Below are 17,968 nucleotides of genomic sequence, written 5' to 3' on the forward strand. Positions count from 1 at the left end.
GCCATGTTCTTTGATAAGACGGATAGTGACTTTGTCCTTTTCCCTTGGAACAATGGAACAGAATTCCTCCAGCCACCCTATCTGTCTGTGTTGTAATTACCAAATAGTCCAGGCTCCAAGCTGACCTGAAGGAGAGGTTGCTCCATATCTTTTGACTAGGGGGCAGCATGGGGTCACCACATCCAGCAGACACCTGCAGAGGTGAACTGTGCTTGCTCGGAATAACTAACTCCCTTCGCAAGTATGTCAGGGGTGTTAATGCAACTCTCAACAGCTCTGTTTTTCCGGGACATGAAACACAGAGGCCACGGGCCCACTGCATCAAGTATTTTGATGGCAGCTGTGCTGTCTCTCCTTGGCTACCCTGGAGACAGAGACTGAGCAGTCAGCTTCTCCGAAACACCCTCTGATCCGCTTTCTCTGGCTTCTTCCCCAGGGTTATCAATGCTGGGAAGAGCACTTACAACGAGGACCAAGCCAGCTGTCAGGTGCTCACAGTGAAGAAGAAGGTTGGGACCATCGCGTCCACCCCAAACAGAAACTCCAAGCGAAGGTCATCCCTTCCCAACGGGGAGGGGCTGCAGTTGAAGGAGAACGCCGTAAGCATCACACGCGCCACACGGGGTCCTGTCTGCTCCTGTCTCAGTCTTTGGGATTCACGCACTCTAGCCCCCATTGTAAGGTGCTAGGGCTAAGCCTGGCAGGTGGTGGTGGCGGCAGCCTTTGATCGCAGCACTCAGGAGGTGGAGGAGGGAGGATTTCTGTGAGTTCAAGGCCAGCCTGGTCTATAGAGTGAGTTCCAGGACAGCCGGGGCTTAATGGAGGTGACCGTGGATGTGGGAGAAGCTAGTCTGTGACTCAGTAAGCATTCCGTGCTGCAGGTGACACAGGTTGGGTGAGCTGGTGTGTGTGTGTGTGTGTGTGTGTGTGTGTGTGTGTGTGTGTGTGTGTTTTAACAAAGTAGACACAACAGCACTATAAATAGGTTTGTTTTAGGAGCCGATATATGTATGTGTGTGTGTGTGTGTGTGTGTGTGTGTGTGTGTGTATAACCTCTAATGGTTTCAAAGAAGCTGATTTCTTTTTTTTTTTCTTTCTTGAGAACATGGCCTGAAAAACTTCTTGAGAGGGGGTGGAAGTATCTCTGGCTGTTGGCTCAGAGCCCAGCTCTGCTGTGACCCTGGCTTCCCTTCCTTGTCCATTATATTCAAACAGCTGGAGCCTGTCCCTAACATTCTTCCAAGTTAATATTTGTTTCAGTTGGCTGAAGGCCCTTGCAGCCCTAGGGGGTGGCCTGGCAGACCCAACGCCCTCCTATTGTCAAACCCCGGGGGTACATCCCCTCTCTCCAGTGTCTGGAGAAGGAAGCTGACATCCCATCAGCAAAAGCTGCTGATGACCTTAGAGAGAAGGATGGGGGTGGGGGGGTCACCAACCCTGGGGATCAGCAGATCCCTCAGTACTGTGGGGAAATTGGGACACATTAAATGAGATGACCTAAGCCAGGCAGTGATGATGGTGGTGGTGGCGCACACCTTTAATCCCAGCATTCTGGAGGCAGAGGCAGGCAGATTACTGTGAGTTTGAGGCCAGCCTGGTCTACAAAGTGAGTCAAGGGCAGCTGAGACTATACAGAGAAACCCTGTCTCAAAAAAAAAATAAATAAATAAATAAATAACAAATAAGATGACCTAAATGTGACCATTTGTTCTACTAATCTATAGTACATTTTTATATGAAATATACAGAATTTTAAAAGATCTAAGAGTTCCTTCTTAGCCTAAAAAATGGTGTCTTGTTTCATTTAGGCTCGGAGCATAGTACATGTATTGAGATCCTTTTAGAGTCAGGGAGTGCAGTGACCGGTGGGTTCCTTAGCGCATGTGTCGGCCGGAGGAAGCATAGAGTGAGACCTTTCCCAAAGAATCACCGTTGAGGCCTTGCTGGAGAGGATAGAGTGATAGTGACTAAATGTGACAGCTCAGCAACACAACGTCTCAGGCCATCTGAGACTCACTGGCTCAGTAATGTTGAGTCGCTTACTCCTTCGTTTAGCCTGTTTTCTGCAACTGCCAAATGGCAGAAGGAAACTGGCCGGAAGTATGAAATCTAGTGCTGGTCTGTGGGAACATTTTGAGCCAGCCATTAATTAGAAATCTTTAATATAGGGCTGGAAGGATAGCCCGGTATGTGTGCTATGCTTGCAAGTTTAGCTCCCAGGAGACATGTGGCAGCTCACAACTGTCCATGACTCCAACTCCGGGGGTGAGGGGAGTCTGACAGCCTACTCTGCCCTCTGTTTGGACACTGCATACATGCGTGCCCACACACATAAAATAAAAATACTTTTTAATCCTTGATACATGTTAGTGACCAATCTCTTTAGTCCCCCTTCTGTCCCTGTGTGTACAGCTCACTGAGTTTGGGGTTGTTCACTTGTGAATGGAGTGTTACAGAGATTACTTTGAGCATGGAGTCATTGCAGGGTGGGGCTCTGAGCCTAAGCGTCACTGCCAGTCATGGACTACATGGACATTTGTTCCAAGGCCACTTGGTGGTGCGGTTGCTCCTGCTACTCCACTTCTCCTAGACATGGGGCCTGAGGTGATAGGTGCATAGGGACAGTGAGAACAGGAAGTGTGTTCTTGGGGTGGAGCCCCAAGCCTCCCAGCGATGGCTCCAAATCTTTATGAGACTTATACTCCTGAAGGGAGCAAGGGTGACCTAGACAGAGTGGACTGCTTAGTTCCAGCCCCTCAAAGTTTCCTTATATTTATCCTCTTTTGTATTGGGTGCCGTGTTGGAGTGTTTAGCTGTAGTAAAATGTAGGTAATGTGACATTTAGCGTCTTAGCCATTTTAGGCGCACAGTTCAGTGGCATCAAGTAGATTCACTTCTTTGTGCAACCATCACCATTACCGTCATCGATGGAACACTTTCAGCTTTCCATAAAGTTGTTATGCTGGGGGGTGGAAGTGGCTCCTGTCTATAATCTCAGCACACCAGAGGCAGAGGCAGGCGGATCTCTGTGTGTTTTGAGGCTACCCTGGTTTGCAGAGACAGCCAGGGCTATACAGAGAAACCATGTCGAAAAAAAAAGGGGGGGTGCACGAACACATCTTAATTCCCTAATCTGCCTTCACTTGAGCCCTTGGCAATCCCCATTCTGTTTTCTATGAATTTGACCACTCTGGGTACCTAAAATAGGGCCAATTCTACAATATTTGTCTTTTTATATCTTGTTTTTTGGATTCAGGATAATGTCCTTAAGGTTACCCGGGTTGCAGTGTGAGTCAGTTCTGAAGGTTGACTAACTCCCCGTCTTAGGAATCTACCTCACTGCCTTCCCCACTCACCTGTGCTGGATGCAGATGTCGCTGCCTTCCCACTCATCTGTGTTGGACGCAGGTGTCACTGCCTTCCCCACTCACCTGTGCTGGACGCAGGTGTTGTGCACAAACACTTCTTCAGGTTCCACTTTCACTCCTTTGGATGTCCACCTAGAGTAGCTATAATTCTGGGTCATACGCTAGCTCTGTGTAGTTTCTTACTGATTGTTTTCCAAAGTCTGCACCAGCTCACATCTCTGCCAAGAATGCCATAGGGTTCCAGTTTCTTATTTTTGCTACATCCTAGTGGACATGTGGCCGCAGTTCATGGTAGTTTTGAATAATGATTAATGATACTGCGTTTTAAACCTTTTGGTGTTTTTTGAAGGGAGGGAAGCACACGTCACACAAGTATATGTATAAGTGTGTGTTTGTATAATATTTGAACTATGATGTTGAAAAGTGAGCAGCGGGGGCCAGGCGATGGTAAGGTACACATTTAGTCCCAGGACTCTGAAGGCAGAGACAGGCAGATCTGTGAGTTCAAGACCAGCCTGGTCTACAGATCGAGTTCCAGGAAAACCAGGGCTACACAGAGACAGACTTTTGTGTGGAAAAACAAACAACAACAAAACAAACAAAGGCAAACAGGAGGGAGTGAACCTTAGTAATTGATTATAAGCCTGTCATGCATATATCGTGCCTGTAAGACCTCAGAGTCAATCCCCAGTAAGATGAAAGGAAATAGAGAAAAATAAGTAATTTAACAAGTAAATATTAGAAAGGGGTGTTTCTGACTAAAGCATTGCTTTGCAACCTGTGGGTCACAACCCCTTTGGGGGTCAAATGAGCTTTTCACAAGGGTCAAATATTAGATAGTCTACATTTACATATTTACATTATGATTTGTAACAGTAGAAAAGTTGTGGTTACAAAGTAGCAATGAAAATAACTTTATGGCTGGTGTTAGGTCCCTACCTGCTGCAGGGCGTGGCTGACACACCCTGCCCTCTACCCTGAACTGTGCAGCCCAGGGGCAGGCCTGCCCCTCTCCCAGAGGCTCTTCACTAAATAAACCAGACATTTTGGTTCCTCTCTTCTTCCTCCCTCTCCCCCTCTCTCCTCTTTCTCTCCTCCCTCCCTCTCTCTTTTCTCTGCACACCTCCCCCTTCCCCAACGCTCCCAATAAACCTGCATTTATATAACTTCATCTTGCCATATTAGCTCTTTCCGTTACAACCTATGAGTTAGGGTCTCTACAACATGAGGGACTGTATTATGGGTCACAGCATTAGGTGGGAAGGCTGAGAACCACTAGATTAAAGGAAGGTGCTTAGGTAGAGACGGACTGCAGGAGAGTACTGAGGCAGGGCGTGTGCACTTTGGAATGAAGCATCCACCGAATGACCGCAGTGGTACCCTAGGCTCCGCCACTCACCCTCCGTAAACCAACTAAAGAGACAAAGTAACAGTGAAAAGGTAAACTGAGGAGATTTGTTCAATGCAACCACATGAGGAAGAGGAACAAAGAGAGCCAGTGACTCCTCCCCACAACCGCTCCCTTCAGTCCATCTTCCGGGTCCCGACGGGAAGTTTAGGTTTACACAGAGGGTGACGGAGTGCGGAAAAACTACGCAGCCCTGGTCACATTCCAGTCCCAGCCATTGTTTAGCATCGTAGTCTCAGCTTCAGTGCCTCCTGTAAGACGCTCTGACAAGTTGTCAGAATTGTATGAAACCTTGTCCTCAGAGGCAGGCTCTCCCCTTTGGCCGGCACGAGGGCCTCACCTTTTCCTGGGGAAAACTCGATAATTCCTCTTGATTCTTTGTCTCAACAATTAGACAGTGGGCGGGGAAAGGCGGCGTCTCTTTAGAATACCTTCACTCCTGCCAGGACCATTACAGTAAGACCGGAGCAGCAAGCATTAGACGTGACAATTATCAGTTGTGATAATAAGCCGGGACTTTGACCCAACGATTTTAGCCGTGACAAGATGAGTTAGGACGAGAGTGGTCAGATACCAGCTAGGAGGCACCCACGCAGCAGGTGAGACGTGATGAAAGCTTAGGATGAGCAAAGACTAGAGTGAGGGACCAGCCGGAAATGCTCATAAGGGAAAGAATATCTGAAGTGGCCAGACCACGGGCTGACTGCCTGAAGTAACAAGGAGTTGATCCCTCCAGACTGCCTTCCAAAGAAGGCACCTAAAAACCTTTGTATGAAGGAATGTGTGCCAGGCTGGTCACGGTGGGACAACCCCAGAAACAGGTGGATCTCTGCTTTTGAGAGCATCCTAGTCTACACAGCAACTTTCACGCTAGACAACGACCTAGAGCTGCGCGCATGCGCACGTGGCTCTTTGTTTGAAGTAGGGATCGTTTTGAAACTGTAGAGTACCCATGGGGACACAGGCACTCCATGGTCATTTTCTTAAGAGAGCCCTTATGTTGTTTTATTTGGAGGAAAGCACATCAGCGTGTGTGGACTCAGTGTCTGTTAGTTCAGTGTCTAATTACAATAACTGGAGATGGCTGCGTCAGCGCCAGGGCCGAGTTGAGCAGCAGGGGCGGAGGAGAGCTGATTATCTTTCTCAGCGGCTGACTGCGGGCCTGTGTGGGAATTCAAGGCGTGCAGGAACATGATCCGATGGATGGGAAAGGAACAGAACTCAGGCCTGTTAACTGCGCTGCTGGTTGCCATCCCTTCCATCCTCTGTCTGAGAGAGCTCTCCCAGCCACAGAACACTCAGATAAAAGTTGCTTCATGGCTGGATGGTGGTGGTGCACGCCTTTAATCCCAGCACTTGGGAGGCAGAGACAGGCGGATCTTCGTGAGTTCGAGGCCAGCCTGGTCTACAAGTGAGTCTAGGACAGCCAAGGCTACACAGAGAAACCCTGTCTCGAAAATAACTTTATAAAAAAAAAAAAATTGCGTCTGCTCTCACAGATCTTTGGGAGTTCTCAGTGCTCGTGGCCTTAATTCACTGTTTACTGTTTTCCCTCTTGTTCTGCACACGTCAAGATGTAACTTTTCTGTTTGCTTAGATTTTTTTTTCCTTGAAGTGGGAGAGCAGTGGTTTCCTTTAAAATTCCTCTTATCTGTTAGTTCCAGCGACAGAGCTCCTGGCAGTGTTGAAGAGGGATGACTCGACCACCAGGTCTTGAGAGATCCGAAGTCGTAGTGGTTGTGAAGGTCCCAGGTCTGAGCTGAGACACACGTAGTAGCTGAGAACTCCCTTGGCAGCCCCGCCCCACCCCCGTGCCCCCACCCCACCCCCGTGCCCCCGCCCCACCCCCGTAACCCCACCCCACCCCCGTGCCCCCGCCCCACCCCCATGGCAAATCTTACAGCTGTTGGAAACTATACAGTGCTTAAATGAAAGCTTTTCCCTAACTATCTCATGACAAAGAAACAACGTCCTCACTCCAGATTTTTTTCCCCCAATGATGGAAAACCATCTAAATAATTTTTAAAGGGAAATATAATATAAATAAATAAATAAACACGCCAAAGCTGCAAATGGACACAGTCAAAGGTGGGCCTGAGACTTGCTCAGAATGTCTCAGTTGCCCCCACTTCTGCTCGCTTCTCACCATAAGGGTCTGGAGAGAACCTGTAGGTTGCAAGCCCCAGGGGTGGGAGGGCTGCTACTCTGGGCTCTGAATTATTGTGCTGCCTGGACACATTACTAAAATCAAACTGTAGGAGTGGACATTTAGGAGAATGTAATCTCCATGTTCCCCCAGTGGGAAATTCTGTTGAGAATGGAGAAAAGACACACACACACACACACACACCCCATACACTCACACATATACCACACACACACACACACTCACACACCACACACACACACAACACAACACAACACACATACTACCACACACACACACACACCATACCACACACCCCACACACGCACACCATATACTCACACATACACCACACACACCACACACACACAACACACTCACATACCACACACACTCACACACCACACACACACATAACATAACACACACAACACAACACACATACTAGCACACACAGAGAACACTACCACACACACACACCATACACTCACACATACACCACACACACACTCACACACCACACATAACACACACAACACACACACACACCAGGCTCATGATGAACTATTTCTAAAAGCAACCATGGAATTTCATTCCAAGTGGGCATGCCGGCATCACATGAGTGGTATTCCTTCTATGCTGTTGGGAACACCTCGTCCCGGGTTTTATAAATACTTGAATCGGTGACAAGGCAGGGAAAAAACAAATATCAAATGTGCAGAATACTGGCATCCAAAGAGATGCCACAGTTTCCCTTAGGACAACTATTTCTAGATTAGTAGTCGCTCAACCATCTGTTAAAAATAATATTTTTGCAGCACTTGGGAGGCAGAGGCAGACAGGTCTCTGAGTTTGAGGCTAGCCTGATTTGCAAAGTGAGTTCCAGGAGAGCCGAGCCAGGGTTATACCGAGAAACCCTGTCTTGAAAACAAAACAAAGCAAAACAAAAATACACTTTTTTGGAATATATTCTCAATGTGCCTATTTGTTTATTGACATATAATCAGACTACTGTATATTCATATAGGATATAATTATTTTTCAATCATAAAAATTAATAAATTTTTCACTGCTGAAGGCAATGTTTTAAAATAATAACAACCATTATGTACTATTCGGTATACGCCAGGCACTGTTCTCAGGGGAGTCTTGTGAAGAACAAAGTCTCCCTGTTATTATTAGCTAATGTGTCAGGGACCAAGGGTGTCTGTGACAGCAGCAAGTTACAAATCCATATTCCTGCTGACTCCCGGAGTCAGCAGTATGGATTGCTATCAGATGTGAGTAGATGTCATTGCTGCAAACAATGCCACTGTTGGCGTGTTCTTAATTGCTTGTGTTTTCTGTCAACAATTTCCTGTAGGAAAATGTTAACGCTGAGCGGTAATTTAGTTTAAATTTCGCTAATATCGTCAACCACCAAAGTGCCTCGAAGTTTGTGCGTGCCACAAGGATGTCCCACTTCCCGCCACATGAGGGCGCCAGTGTCATTGTCTTCGAAGTAGGAGAGCTCCAGTTCTCCATTTTAACCTGAAAATGTGGAGGGATTCCTGAGTGTTTCTCTCCCGTGCTTGACTGGTTGCTCTGACTTCCCTTGTGTGCTACCTGAGGAGAGCATGCCTGTAGAGAAGAGGGATGAATTACATAAACTTTTAGCACTCTCTGTGAGTTCTTTAAGCTGTGTAAAGGGAGCGCACCCTAGGTTTTCCTGTGCTTCCTGCCTTAAAGTCAGTGTTTTCTGTGGGCAGTGCAGGAAGCCTTTGCGGTTATGCCTGAGCCCTCCTTGTGTCAGCACCCTATGGAGATGGGCACCTCCTTGCCTTCTCGTGGTTCTCTCTGGGGTGTGTGTGTGTGTGTGTGTGTGTGTGTGTGTGTGTGTGTCTGTCTGTCTGTCTGTCTGTCTGTCTGTCTTTCTGTCCGGGGATTCACCAGGAAACCAGTACAGGCAATGAGGGCACACAGAATAGCTTCCGTTGTGCCATGCCCCAATCAGAATGTGCAATCTGTTTATAACTGAAATTACTCCAGCTTCCTGTTTGGTGGATAATTTCGTTTAGAGTTTTATTTTTGGTAAAAGAACCAAGGAAACGTTCAAGCCAAAACCCAATAAGTTCTAACTTTACACATGAATAGAGAAAGAATTTTTTTTTTTCTTTTTTAATTTGGTTTTGGTTTTTTGAGACAGGGTTTCTCTATGTAGCTCTGGCTGTCCTGGAACTCGCTCTGAAGACCAGGTTGGCCTCGAACTCAGAGATCTGCCTGCATGTACCTCCCCGAGTGCTGGGATCACAAGTGTGAGACACCATGCCTGCGAATAATCAAAATTAGTAAAAAGTCAGTCTCTAAGCACTTTTGAGAAAAGAGTGTAACTTTGAGCCTGCTTTAGAGAAAGCATAAAAGTGAATTATGAACTGTAAAACTCAGTTTGTCACCTTCTGGAATCTTCCATTATCAAGCTACAGATGTATTCCTTTAGTTTTTGTTTGGTGCTTAGAGTCAAGCCCTGGACCACCTCATACATGTCAGGCAAGCATGTGTGAGCCAGACCCCAGCCTTTTCCTCAGAAGACAGATATGGCTGTGTCTGTGTATATAAATTACATATAAGATTATTGTTGTTAAATGAAATAATTTACTATGTGACTTAAGTTGGTTTTTTTAATATTTTACCTAGTTTAAGTACTCTTAAATTTTTTTGTGGGAATTCTAAGTAATTTTTACCAAATTCTACAGTTCCACATGGCAGGAAAGGACTTCATTCTGTTTTTCTTGATAAAGTGAGGTTGATTCCTGCCTCTCTTCATCCAAAACCGGCTAGGGCTGTATTATAACATGCTGTTAAGACTGTCTCTCAGGAGCATGTCCCTGTAAATTGGGAGGCTCTGGCTTTTCAGGTGTAGAACTTCTATTCTGGTGTCAGTAACATCTTCACGTGCTACCAAGAGAGCGTGGTACAGGAGCACTGGCCAAACAACTGACAACCAGCTGACGGTCCAGGACATGCGCCGCCACTGCTACTAAACAGGAAACAGCCTAAAATAGTGCAAGCCACACTGACCTGCAAAAGATAACTTGAGTGATGGAAATTAAGGGCGGTCACACAGACCTGTGTGATGATGGGAGAGTTTGAGGATCTAGGTTCAAATCCTACCTCTACAGCACCCCGGCAGCATTGTTGGAACTCCCTGTGGCCCAGTTTCAACACTGGTAAAATGAGGCAACAGTGACCACATTATGGTGGCCTTGGTGAGATCAGTAGGGACTCAAATGACATCCTCTGAACTGAGGTGTCTCCAAGGGGAAGTGATCGCAGAAGAACAGAAGAGGCCCAGAGAGGTTAGAGGAACATCATACTGGTGGTGATAGAATGTACAGTGAGGTGCTCCTGTGTGCACCTGCGCCTCCCTACTGCCCAGTGTCCCCCTAGACAGGGAGGACAGCCAACAACAGCCAGAGTGGTTTGCTTCTTCTGTGTCATGGATACAGTACTGGCAGTTATTGTTTGTATTGCTAAATATAATTTTCTTTGGCTGCGTCGTCTTATTAACTGTAGCATGTTAAGGATGTCTAGTCACAACCATCAGGGGCCATCACAAATAACTACTTTTGTAATCACACCCTGGGTGGTCCACACATTTCATGTGTATCCAGTCCAGTGGCACCACAGGTGCACGGCCCTCCGCTGGATTGTTAACTCAGAACCTGGGAACTCTGCCACCCTTGTTCTTAGCTCTTGGCTGAGTAGCCAGTGTAGAACCTGGCAAGCCCAGAGAGAAAACTCTGTGGTATGCCTTAAATCCTTGCTATCTGTGCCTCAGGTGTACTTTCCTTCTCTTTATTCCTTGCCTTTAAGTAAGGAGATCTCGGGTGTTTAGAAAAATAAAGAAGTGTGCCCAGCTGGTGGGTGTGGTGGTCCACACCTTTAATCCCAGCACCTGGGAGGCAAAGGCAGGAGGATGTCTGTGAGTTCAAGGTTAGCCTGATTTACATAGTGAGTTCTGAGACAGCTGCAGCTACACAGTGAGACTCCTGGCTTAAAAAAAAAAAGAAAGGAAGGAAAGAAGAAAGGAAGGAAGGAAGGAAGAAAGGAAGTTGCCCAAGATTATACAATAGTAAATTCTAGGCCCTAGATAGAATTTATCTCATTCTAAATTTTAATTTTTCACACTATTCTTATTTACTTTATAGCAGTATTGGGGATTGAACCTTGGGCCTCATGAATTCTAGGCAAGCTACAGCCACAGCAGTTTTTTAAACTACCCTGAGAGCTTGTTATGTTTACACTAGTGACCACTGGACTGCTAGGTGATGTGAAACATGGGGCCACATTTGTTCTCTGTGGAATTAGAACCTGGTGCGCAGAGCCCAGGCCCAGCTGAGGAGGCAGGTGCCCCTCCCCTGAAATGGACAGTACCTTTGCTTAGGAGCAGGCGTGCACAGTAGGGACAGAGGACACTCCATAGAGTGGTGGCAACCATCTCCTCCTTCCTGTCCTTGCATGAGCTCAGCAGACAGGGAACACACCTGCAAGGCCACCAACAGGGTACAGGGCCAGGACAGGCAAAGCATCAGAGCAGAGATGGATAAGACCCATGGTGGCTTTTTAGGTCTGTGGTTTCCAACAGTTTGTGGGGACGGGGGCGGGGGGGACTTTTTATAGAGACACTGAGAAGGGAGGGTCACCTGAAGTATGTGCCGTGTGCTTGCTCACGTGGGACTGCAAGGCTCTGCAACGGCCGTGTGGCTTTGGGGTCCTTTGAGATCTCAGGGCCTCAGATAGAACTGCGACGTACCTAGCTTCAGAGCTGAGAGGGACCAGACCTGGCTAACAACTGTGAGAGAGTAAGTCAGCCCCAGATCCTGTGTGAGGTTCGTGTTGTCCTGATGGACTTGCCAGTTCGAGGGGGTCTTGCGCAGAATTCTTCTCTGCCAAGTTTCCTTCGAGAAAGAGAAAACGTGGGTACAAAAGGGCTGTGAGTTGTTCGTCAGCGGCTACGGGCCACTTTGCAGAGTTAGAGTCAATAAACACAAATTTTGTCCCTTGTCGCGCGCACCTTTCGCCGATAAAGGAGACGCGGCAACTCAGGATTCTTCTGACAGCATTTTATTGTACAGCTCTCTGCAGACTGATGGAGAAGGACCCACTCCCTGTAAAATCCCTGGCTTATATAGGAAATATCAAGGCGTAGAGGGACGTGTCCTCCCGTCATTGGTGCTCTAGAGAATACCTAATTAGCATACCGCCTGCGTAAGCGGGTTATGTAAGGGTGACGTGTTTGTGCATGCGCACTGGCCATAAGGGCCTCCGTGAAGAACCAGGAAACGGGAAGTCAGCGCCATCTTGTAATGGCGGACCGGCTCCCGACAGTCCCTTCCCTTTCTCCTGGTGTCAAGGCTGTCAATAGAGACGGCTACTGTGCCCAGGGGAAGGGCTATCCATCCAGGCCAATAGAAGGACCTTGCCACCCCTTCTTGGATGCCATGGTGATGGCCATCGGGCATCCTAGGTCACTTTATTGGTTTCTAATAGCTGATCAAATGAACACCTGGTCGGTGTCTGTCTCCCTCCTTCCTAAAGAAAAACGGCTCCTTTTAGTCAGAGAAGGTCCACATTAAGGTAGTGTGACTGCTGCCTCCAGGATCAGGCACGCTGTTTATGTGCTTTCCCCCAGCACAGCCAAAAGGTAGGGATCCTCAGCCATACACTTAGCCTGGACTTAGCAGGACTATGTTGGGATTGTTATTGTTTTACTTGTTTCAATGGGCATGTATGAGCGCAAGTACCCAATGTGTCCAGAAGAGGGCGCCAAAGTCTAGTGCTGGAAGTACAAGTGGCTGGGGCTATGTGCTGCAGGTGCCCGGAAAGCAATTCATGCTTTTAACCACTGAGCCATCTCCCCAGGCAAAAATCCCAGTGTGGCATGATGGGAAAGTTCACAGGCCAGCACACAAACACGATTACACAACACAGCAAAACCAAGAGTGAACCTGCCCCAACAAGGTAGAAGGAGAGAACCAGCTCCCTAGAGTTGTCCTTTGACCTCCACATATACTGTGGCATCCATGCACCTGCGCACACACTAAAATAAACAGCTCTTTACAAAGTAAAAGTGCATAGCTGTTTCAAGGGAAATACTTCAAGTGATTAAAGCAATCTAGTCACTTAGAATTAAGTGATTCTGAAAAAGTAACTATTTGTAATATGACATTATACCTTTCATAAATGTAGCAAAAAAAAATGACAAGTTAGGTGAGGATTTGGTTCCATCTGCAATTGCAAGGCAGCGGTAAGGACGGAATTGCTGAAACCTCCGCCACCCTGGAGCCCTAATAGGAAGCTTTCAACTTGGGAGCCGTATGAAAATGAAGACTCACAGACGCTCTGAATTCTATTCAGAGATGCCACAAACGGAGAACTGAGAAGCCTGGCTCAGATTCAGCTTGTCCCAGGTTACTGCCGAGTTGAAATTCTTTTTGGTGCCTGCGCCTGGCTTACTTTGTACTTTCCTTTCCCTCTCTTGTCAGTCATAGGTTCTAGGACACTACATAAACACATGGCCCTTCCTTTTTCGTGGCCTCAGCTCCTGTTACAGAAGCTGACAAACAGGGCTCCCCAAATGCCGTGAAGACTAACGACAAAGATCCCAAAGGCAGAACAGTTAGAGGGCTTGTGGCTTCCCAAGCAAGGTTGCCAGGCCTCAGGAGCTTCTGACTTCTTGGACACCATCCTGGGCCTATAAAGGTCAGCCATGTGTGTTTTCAAGGGGCTAGCTCTGCCTCCAGGTGTTGGTCCTGGGACCCAGACAGGAAGTAGGAAGAAGAGGGTGGGGGTGAGGGGGGGGGGAAGGGGTGAAGCGATATAACTCTGCTTCAGGAGTCTAGGAGTTGTATAAGGATCAAATCACTGTCCCAAACAGTGACCAGTAGTGCGCAGAGGGGAGACTGGGTACTGGATAGGTAGGCTCATTGCTGACCACTGGTTACTCCCTGTACCCGGGCTGGTAGGCCCTGTCACCTCTAAGTCCCCATCATGTGTGTTCTTTCTTTAAAGCCAAGTTTTCACCCCCACTTTCTCCAGCCACACTGATCTATTTCTGCAGAGTCAGCAAAGAGTCAGCAGAGTCACAGAGGTCCTCTGGGCTTGACCCCTCATTTGCCAGAGAAGTAAGGACATAAGTGAGTGACCAAGATGGTGTGTGGTAACAGTGACAGCAGCTGCCTCCGCGCCTGTACTTTGCACGCTGTACATAGCTGTCACTCAACGCGCACACGGTTAGCTAGTGTCACCTGCACTTGGTGTGAAGAAGTCGTGGCAATCAGAGACTCTCCTTTGACTGACAGGTCATTCATTGCCTGACCCAGCCATGGCTGAATCAGCACTGTCCCCCACCCAGCTAACGCCTGTGGAAGTAGGGTTAGCGTGGGGACCGCTAAAATCCTTACGGCCGTTTCCTTCCGTTGCCCTTGGTCCTGAGTTCTATTTCTACTCACACTTCTGCCTCACGGTGCTTTTAATGTACGTGTTTCTGTCCTCGTTTGATGGAATTCTTTTTTAGGGTGTCGTTCCTGGCTGGAACCCTCACTTTTCAAACTCTTCCCTCTCAGTCTTCATAGTTCAGCTTAAGAGACACCACCTCCACGAATAGCCTTTTGGGACTCTTGGGCTCAAGTATTCTGTAAGGACTGGGTGGCCCTACCATCACTCCACACAGTCACATTGCTCCTCCCCCTTTCCCTGTCTCAAGCCCCCATGGAGTCACATGACTATGGTATGGTTTCCTCTTGTGTGTGCCTTCCTGCCACGGCCGCTGCACCTGCCGTTGCTATCACCCAGTGTTGTCTTCGCCTGCCCTTCTTACACTTGAATTTCTCTGAAGCTCTCAGCCCAGGCCTCAGGTACCGAGCACCTCTTCAGACTCCACTGACGTCCTCCGGATCTGAGTGCTTTCGCACTGGTGGAGGCGTGTTCTAGCAGAGGCTCTCAAGCTCACCCACTCATTCCTCTCAGCCTTCGAGTGCTACGATCGCAGGCCGCTGGCCACAATGCCTTGCTCATACACATAATTTTGTTGCCTGCTTTATAAAAGTGCTCCAGGAAGAACTCCAGAAAGCCACTGGGAAGGGGGCAGGGAAGATGACTCAGTGGGCCCAAGTGTTTGTCGTGCAAACATGAAGACCTGAGCTCAGATTCCCAGCACCCGCATAAGAGCTGTGTGTGGCACCAGGTACCTGTAAGCCCAGTGGTGGAGGGAGCCGGAAACAGGACCTTCTGCTCAGCCAGGTTAGCTCTGGGCTTCTGCAAGCTTCCGGACTCAGTGAGAAACCCTGCCTCCAAGGCCACAAGAGACTGCAGAGAACCCAAGTTCTGTTCCCAGCCGCCAGTTCAGGCACCTAATAATCGTCTCTTAACTCCAGATCCAGGAGGATTTGCCGCCTCTTACCTCTGGGCCTCCACACTCACATACACACACTACAGACACAGACCCGTAGTTTAAAAGTCAATCTTTTGGGGGGAAAAATTAAGGTGGACATCAATAGAAGACACCAAGTGTCGGCCTCCAGCCTCCACATGTGTGAGATCACATGTCAGCCTGCAAACACCCATACCCACCCTCCCACCTACCCACCCATGAGTGGCAGGAGACTGTCATGAACTAATTCCGTGATAGAAGAAGGAGGAATACAGGCTGTATATGGATGAGGTCAGTTGGGAAACTGAGGGAGAGGGACGAGGAAAGCAGAGTGCTATTGGTTACATATTGTGTGCATTGAACTAGGCTTCAGAGGTAGGGGAAAGCAAGTCTTAAGACCTCAGGATGGCCGGGCGTGGTGGCGCACGCCTTCAGTTCCAGCACTCGGGAGGCAGAGGCAGGCAGATCGCTGTGAGTTCAAGGCCAGCCTGGTCTACAAAGTGAGTCCAGGAGAGCCAGGGCTACACAGAGAAACCCTGTCTCGAAAAACAAAACAAAACAACAACAAAAACTCAGGATGTAGAACAAGGAAGAAAAGATGGAGGAAAACAGGTCTATTTACTGGTTGGGGAAATGGCTTTCTCCAAAGACTCCCAAGGCCAAACCTCTGGGATTGCAACTCCAGGAAGGTGAGAGTTAGATGTTAAAGCCGGACTCCTCCAGACCCTGCCTTTTATATGGAATTTTATCACAAACTCTAGGCGTCTAATTAGAGTTGTGTCCTTTCCTGCAAGCAGTGACCCAGTTACTGGTGATGCAGGCCGGGACTGCTGCATCCCATGGCGTTGGTAGCAGCAAAGACTAGCCCGAGGGCCTGTCTCTGCGCATTTCCACCAAGTTGGATTCTAGGATTATCAGACCACACACAGACCCGCTACCCAAGTCCTCACTTCTCTGTCGCTCTCTCTCCCCAGGAGTCCGAGGGCATCTCCTGCCACTACTGGTCTCTGTTTGACGGCCACGCAGGCTCGGGGGCTGCCGTGGTGGCATCGTACCTGCTACAACAGCACATCACACGGCAGCTGCAGGACATCGTGGAGATCCTGAAGAACTCCGCCATCCTTCCCCCAACCTGCCTAGGCGAGGAGCCTGAGAGCACGCCGGCCCACGGCAGGACCCTAACGCGCGCAGCGTCACTGCGTGGCGGTGTGGGTGCGCCTGGCTCCCCCAGCACACCGCCAACGCGCTTCTTCACTGAGAAGAAGATCCCGCATGAGTGTTTGGTCATCGGGGCCCTAGAGAGAGCCTTCAAGGAAATGGTAGGTACCCCGGGGCGACTTGGGTAGCCCAAGCCAAAACTATCTTGCTAGGAACGTGTGTGCTCAAAGCATGTGGTCTTCCTGCCTCCTCTCACGTGCACATGTCTCTTCCTTAACAAATTCCAGCACTAGGGAGGCAGGGGCATGTGGATCGCTGAGAGTTCGAGGCAAGCCTGGTCTACAAAGCAAGTCCATATGTACAAAGCCCAGGTGTTGGGGAAGCCATGCTCAGCAAAACACTCACAAGTAAACAAGTACCCTCCCTTTAAAAATGGGCACAGAAGGAGGTGGTGTGCACAGGTCATCCCAGCGCTTGGAGACAGAGGCAGGCAGATCTCTGCGTTTGAAGCCAGCCTGGTCTATATAACAAGCTCCAGGCCAGCTAAAACTACACAGAGAAACCTCCGTCTCAAGAAATTGGGGTGGGGGTAGGGACGTGTTGTTCACTCTCTTCAGCAGACAGTGCCCCCCCCCCCCCCCCCGGAGAACAACTGGGGAAGAGGTCCACATGGCTTTTGTTTTTCCAGAACCTGGTTCTTGGGTGCTTTGCTGTCTGAGTCAAGGAATGCAGCCTCCTGCTGTTGTCCTGGGTCCTGAGCATGTACTCTGGCAGAGTGACCCTGGCTGTCCCTGTCCCTGGCAGAAAGGCTATGGATGCTTTATACCATGTGGCTTCCTCCCAACTCTGACTTTACTTTTTACTGAGGCCAGGGTTGCGGTACCAAAGATTTTCTCCCAAGTAGCAACCTTTGTGCAGGTATGAAGTAAGGACTACTTAAGGGTGTTTAGGAGGACTTCAGGGAGGCCAGCAGTCAGTAGTTGCTTTTAAAACCTGAGTGTGAGCCGGGCTTGGTGGCGCACATTTAATCCCAGCACTCGGGAGCCCTGAGGCAGGTGTATCTTTGTGAGTTCAAGGCCAGCCTGGTCTATAGAGCGAGTCTAGGACAGCCAGGGCTGGAAGCATGAGTGGCCAGAAACAGCTCACCGGAAGTGAATGTCCAACCCCCCCCCCCAGGGCTGGAGGTGAATGTCCAACCCCACAGTCCAGGGCCGGAAGTGAATGTCCACACCCCCACCCCACCACGATCCAACCAGGGCTTCACCCTGTGCCCTAATCAGGGAAGAAAAGTTCCTGATTTGTTTATACAAAGTGTTCCTTTTGAGTCTATTAATACCTCCAGTTCATCTCCATTACTCCAGCTCGTCCCTTCTTGGTCTATTTTAACTTCTGAACATATATATTTGTCCTGTGATTAGCGAAGGGTTTAAAATGCATCTCCTCTAGAAAAGATTTAGGAGGAGAACTAGAAATCGAGG

At 48.6% G+C, this 17,968-nt stretch overlaps 1 protein-coding gene across 1 annotated transcript in view; it reads left to right on the forward strand.

The window, feature by feature from the left end:
• Nucleotides 1-17,968, forward strand: part of Ppm1h (protein phosphatase, Mg2+/Mn2+ dependent 1H) — a 235,728-nt gene that overhangs the window by 92,815 nt on the left and 124,945 nt on the right. Inside the window, exons 2-3 of the mRNA XM_051170905.1 lie at nt 437-599; nt 16,307-16,651. Of these exons, the coding sequence (XP_051026862.1) occupies nt 437-599; nt 16,307-16,651 (508 nt within the window). The remainder of the gene's footprint in view (nt 1-436; nt 600-16,306; nt 16,652-17,968) is intronic.

Source organism: Acomys russatus, chromosome 28, assembly GCF_903995435.1.
Source record: "Acomys russatus chromosome 28, mAcoRus1.1, whole genome shotgun sequence".
In the NCBI taxonomy this organism is placed as follows: Eukaryota; Metazoa; Chordata; class Mammalia; order Rodentia; family Muridae; genus Acomys; species Acomys russatus.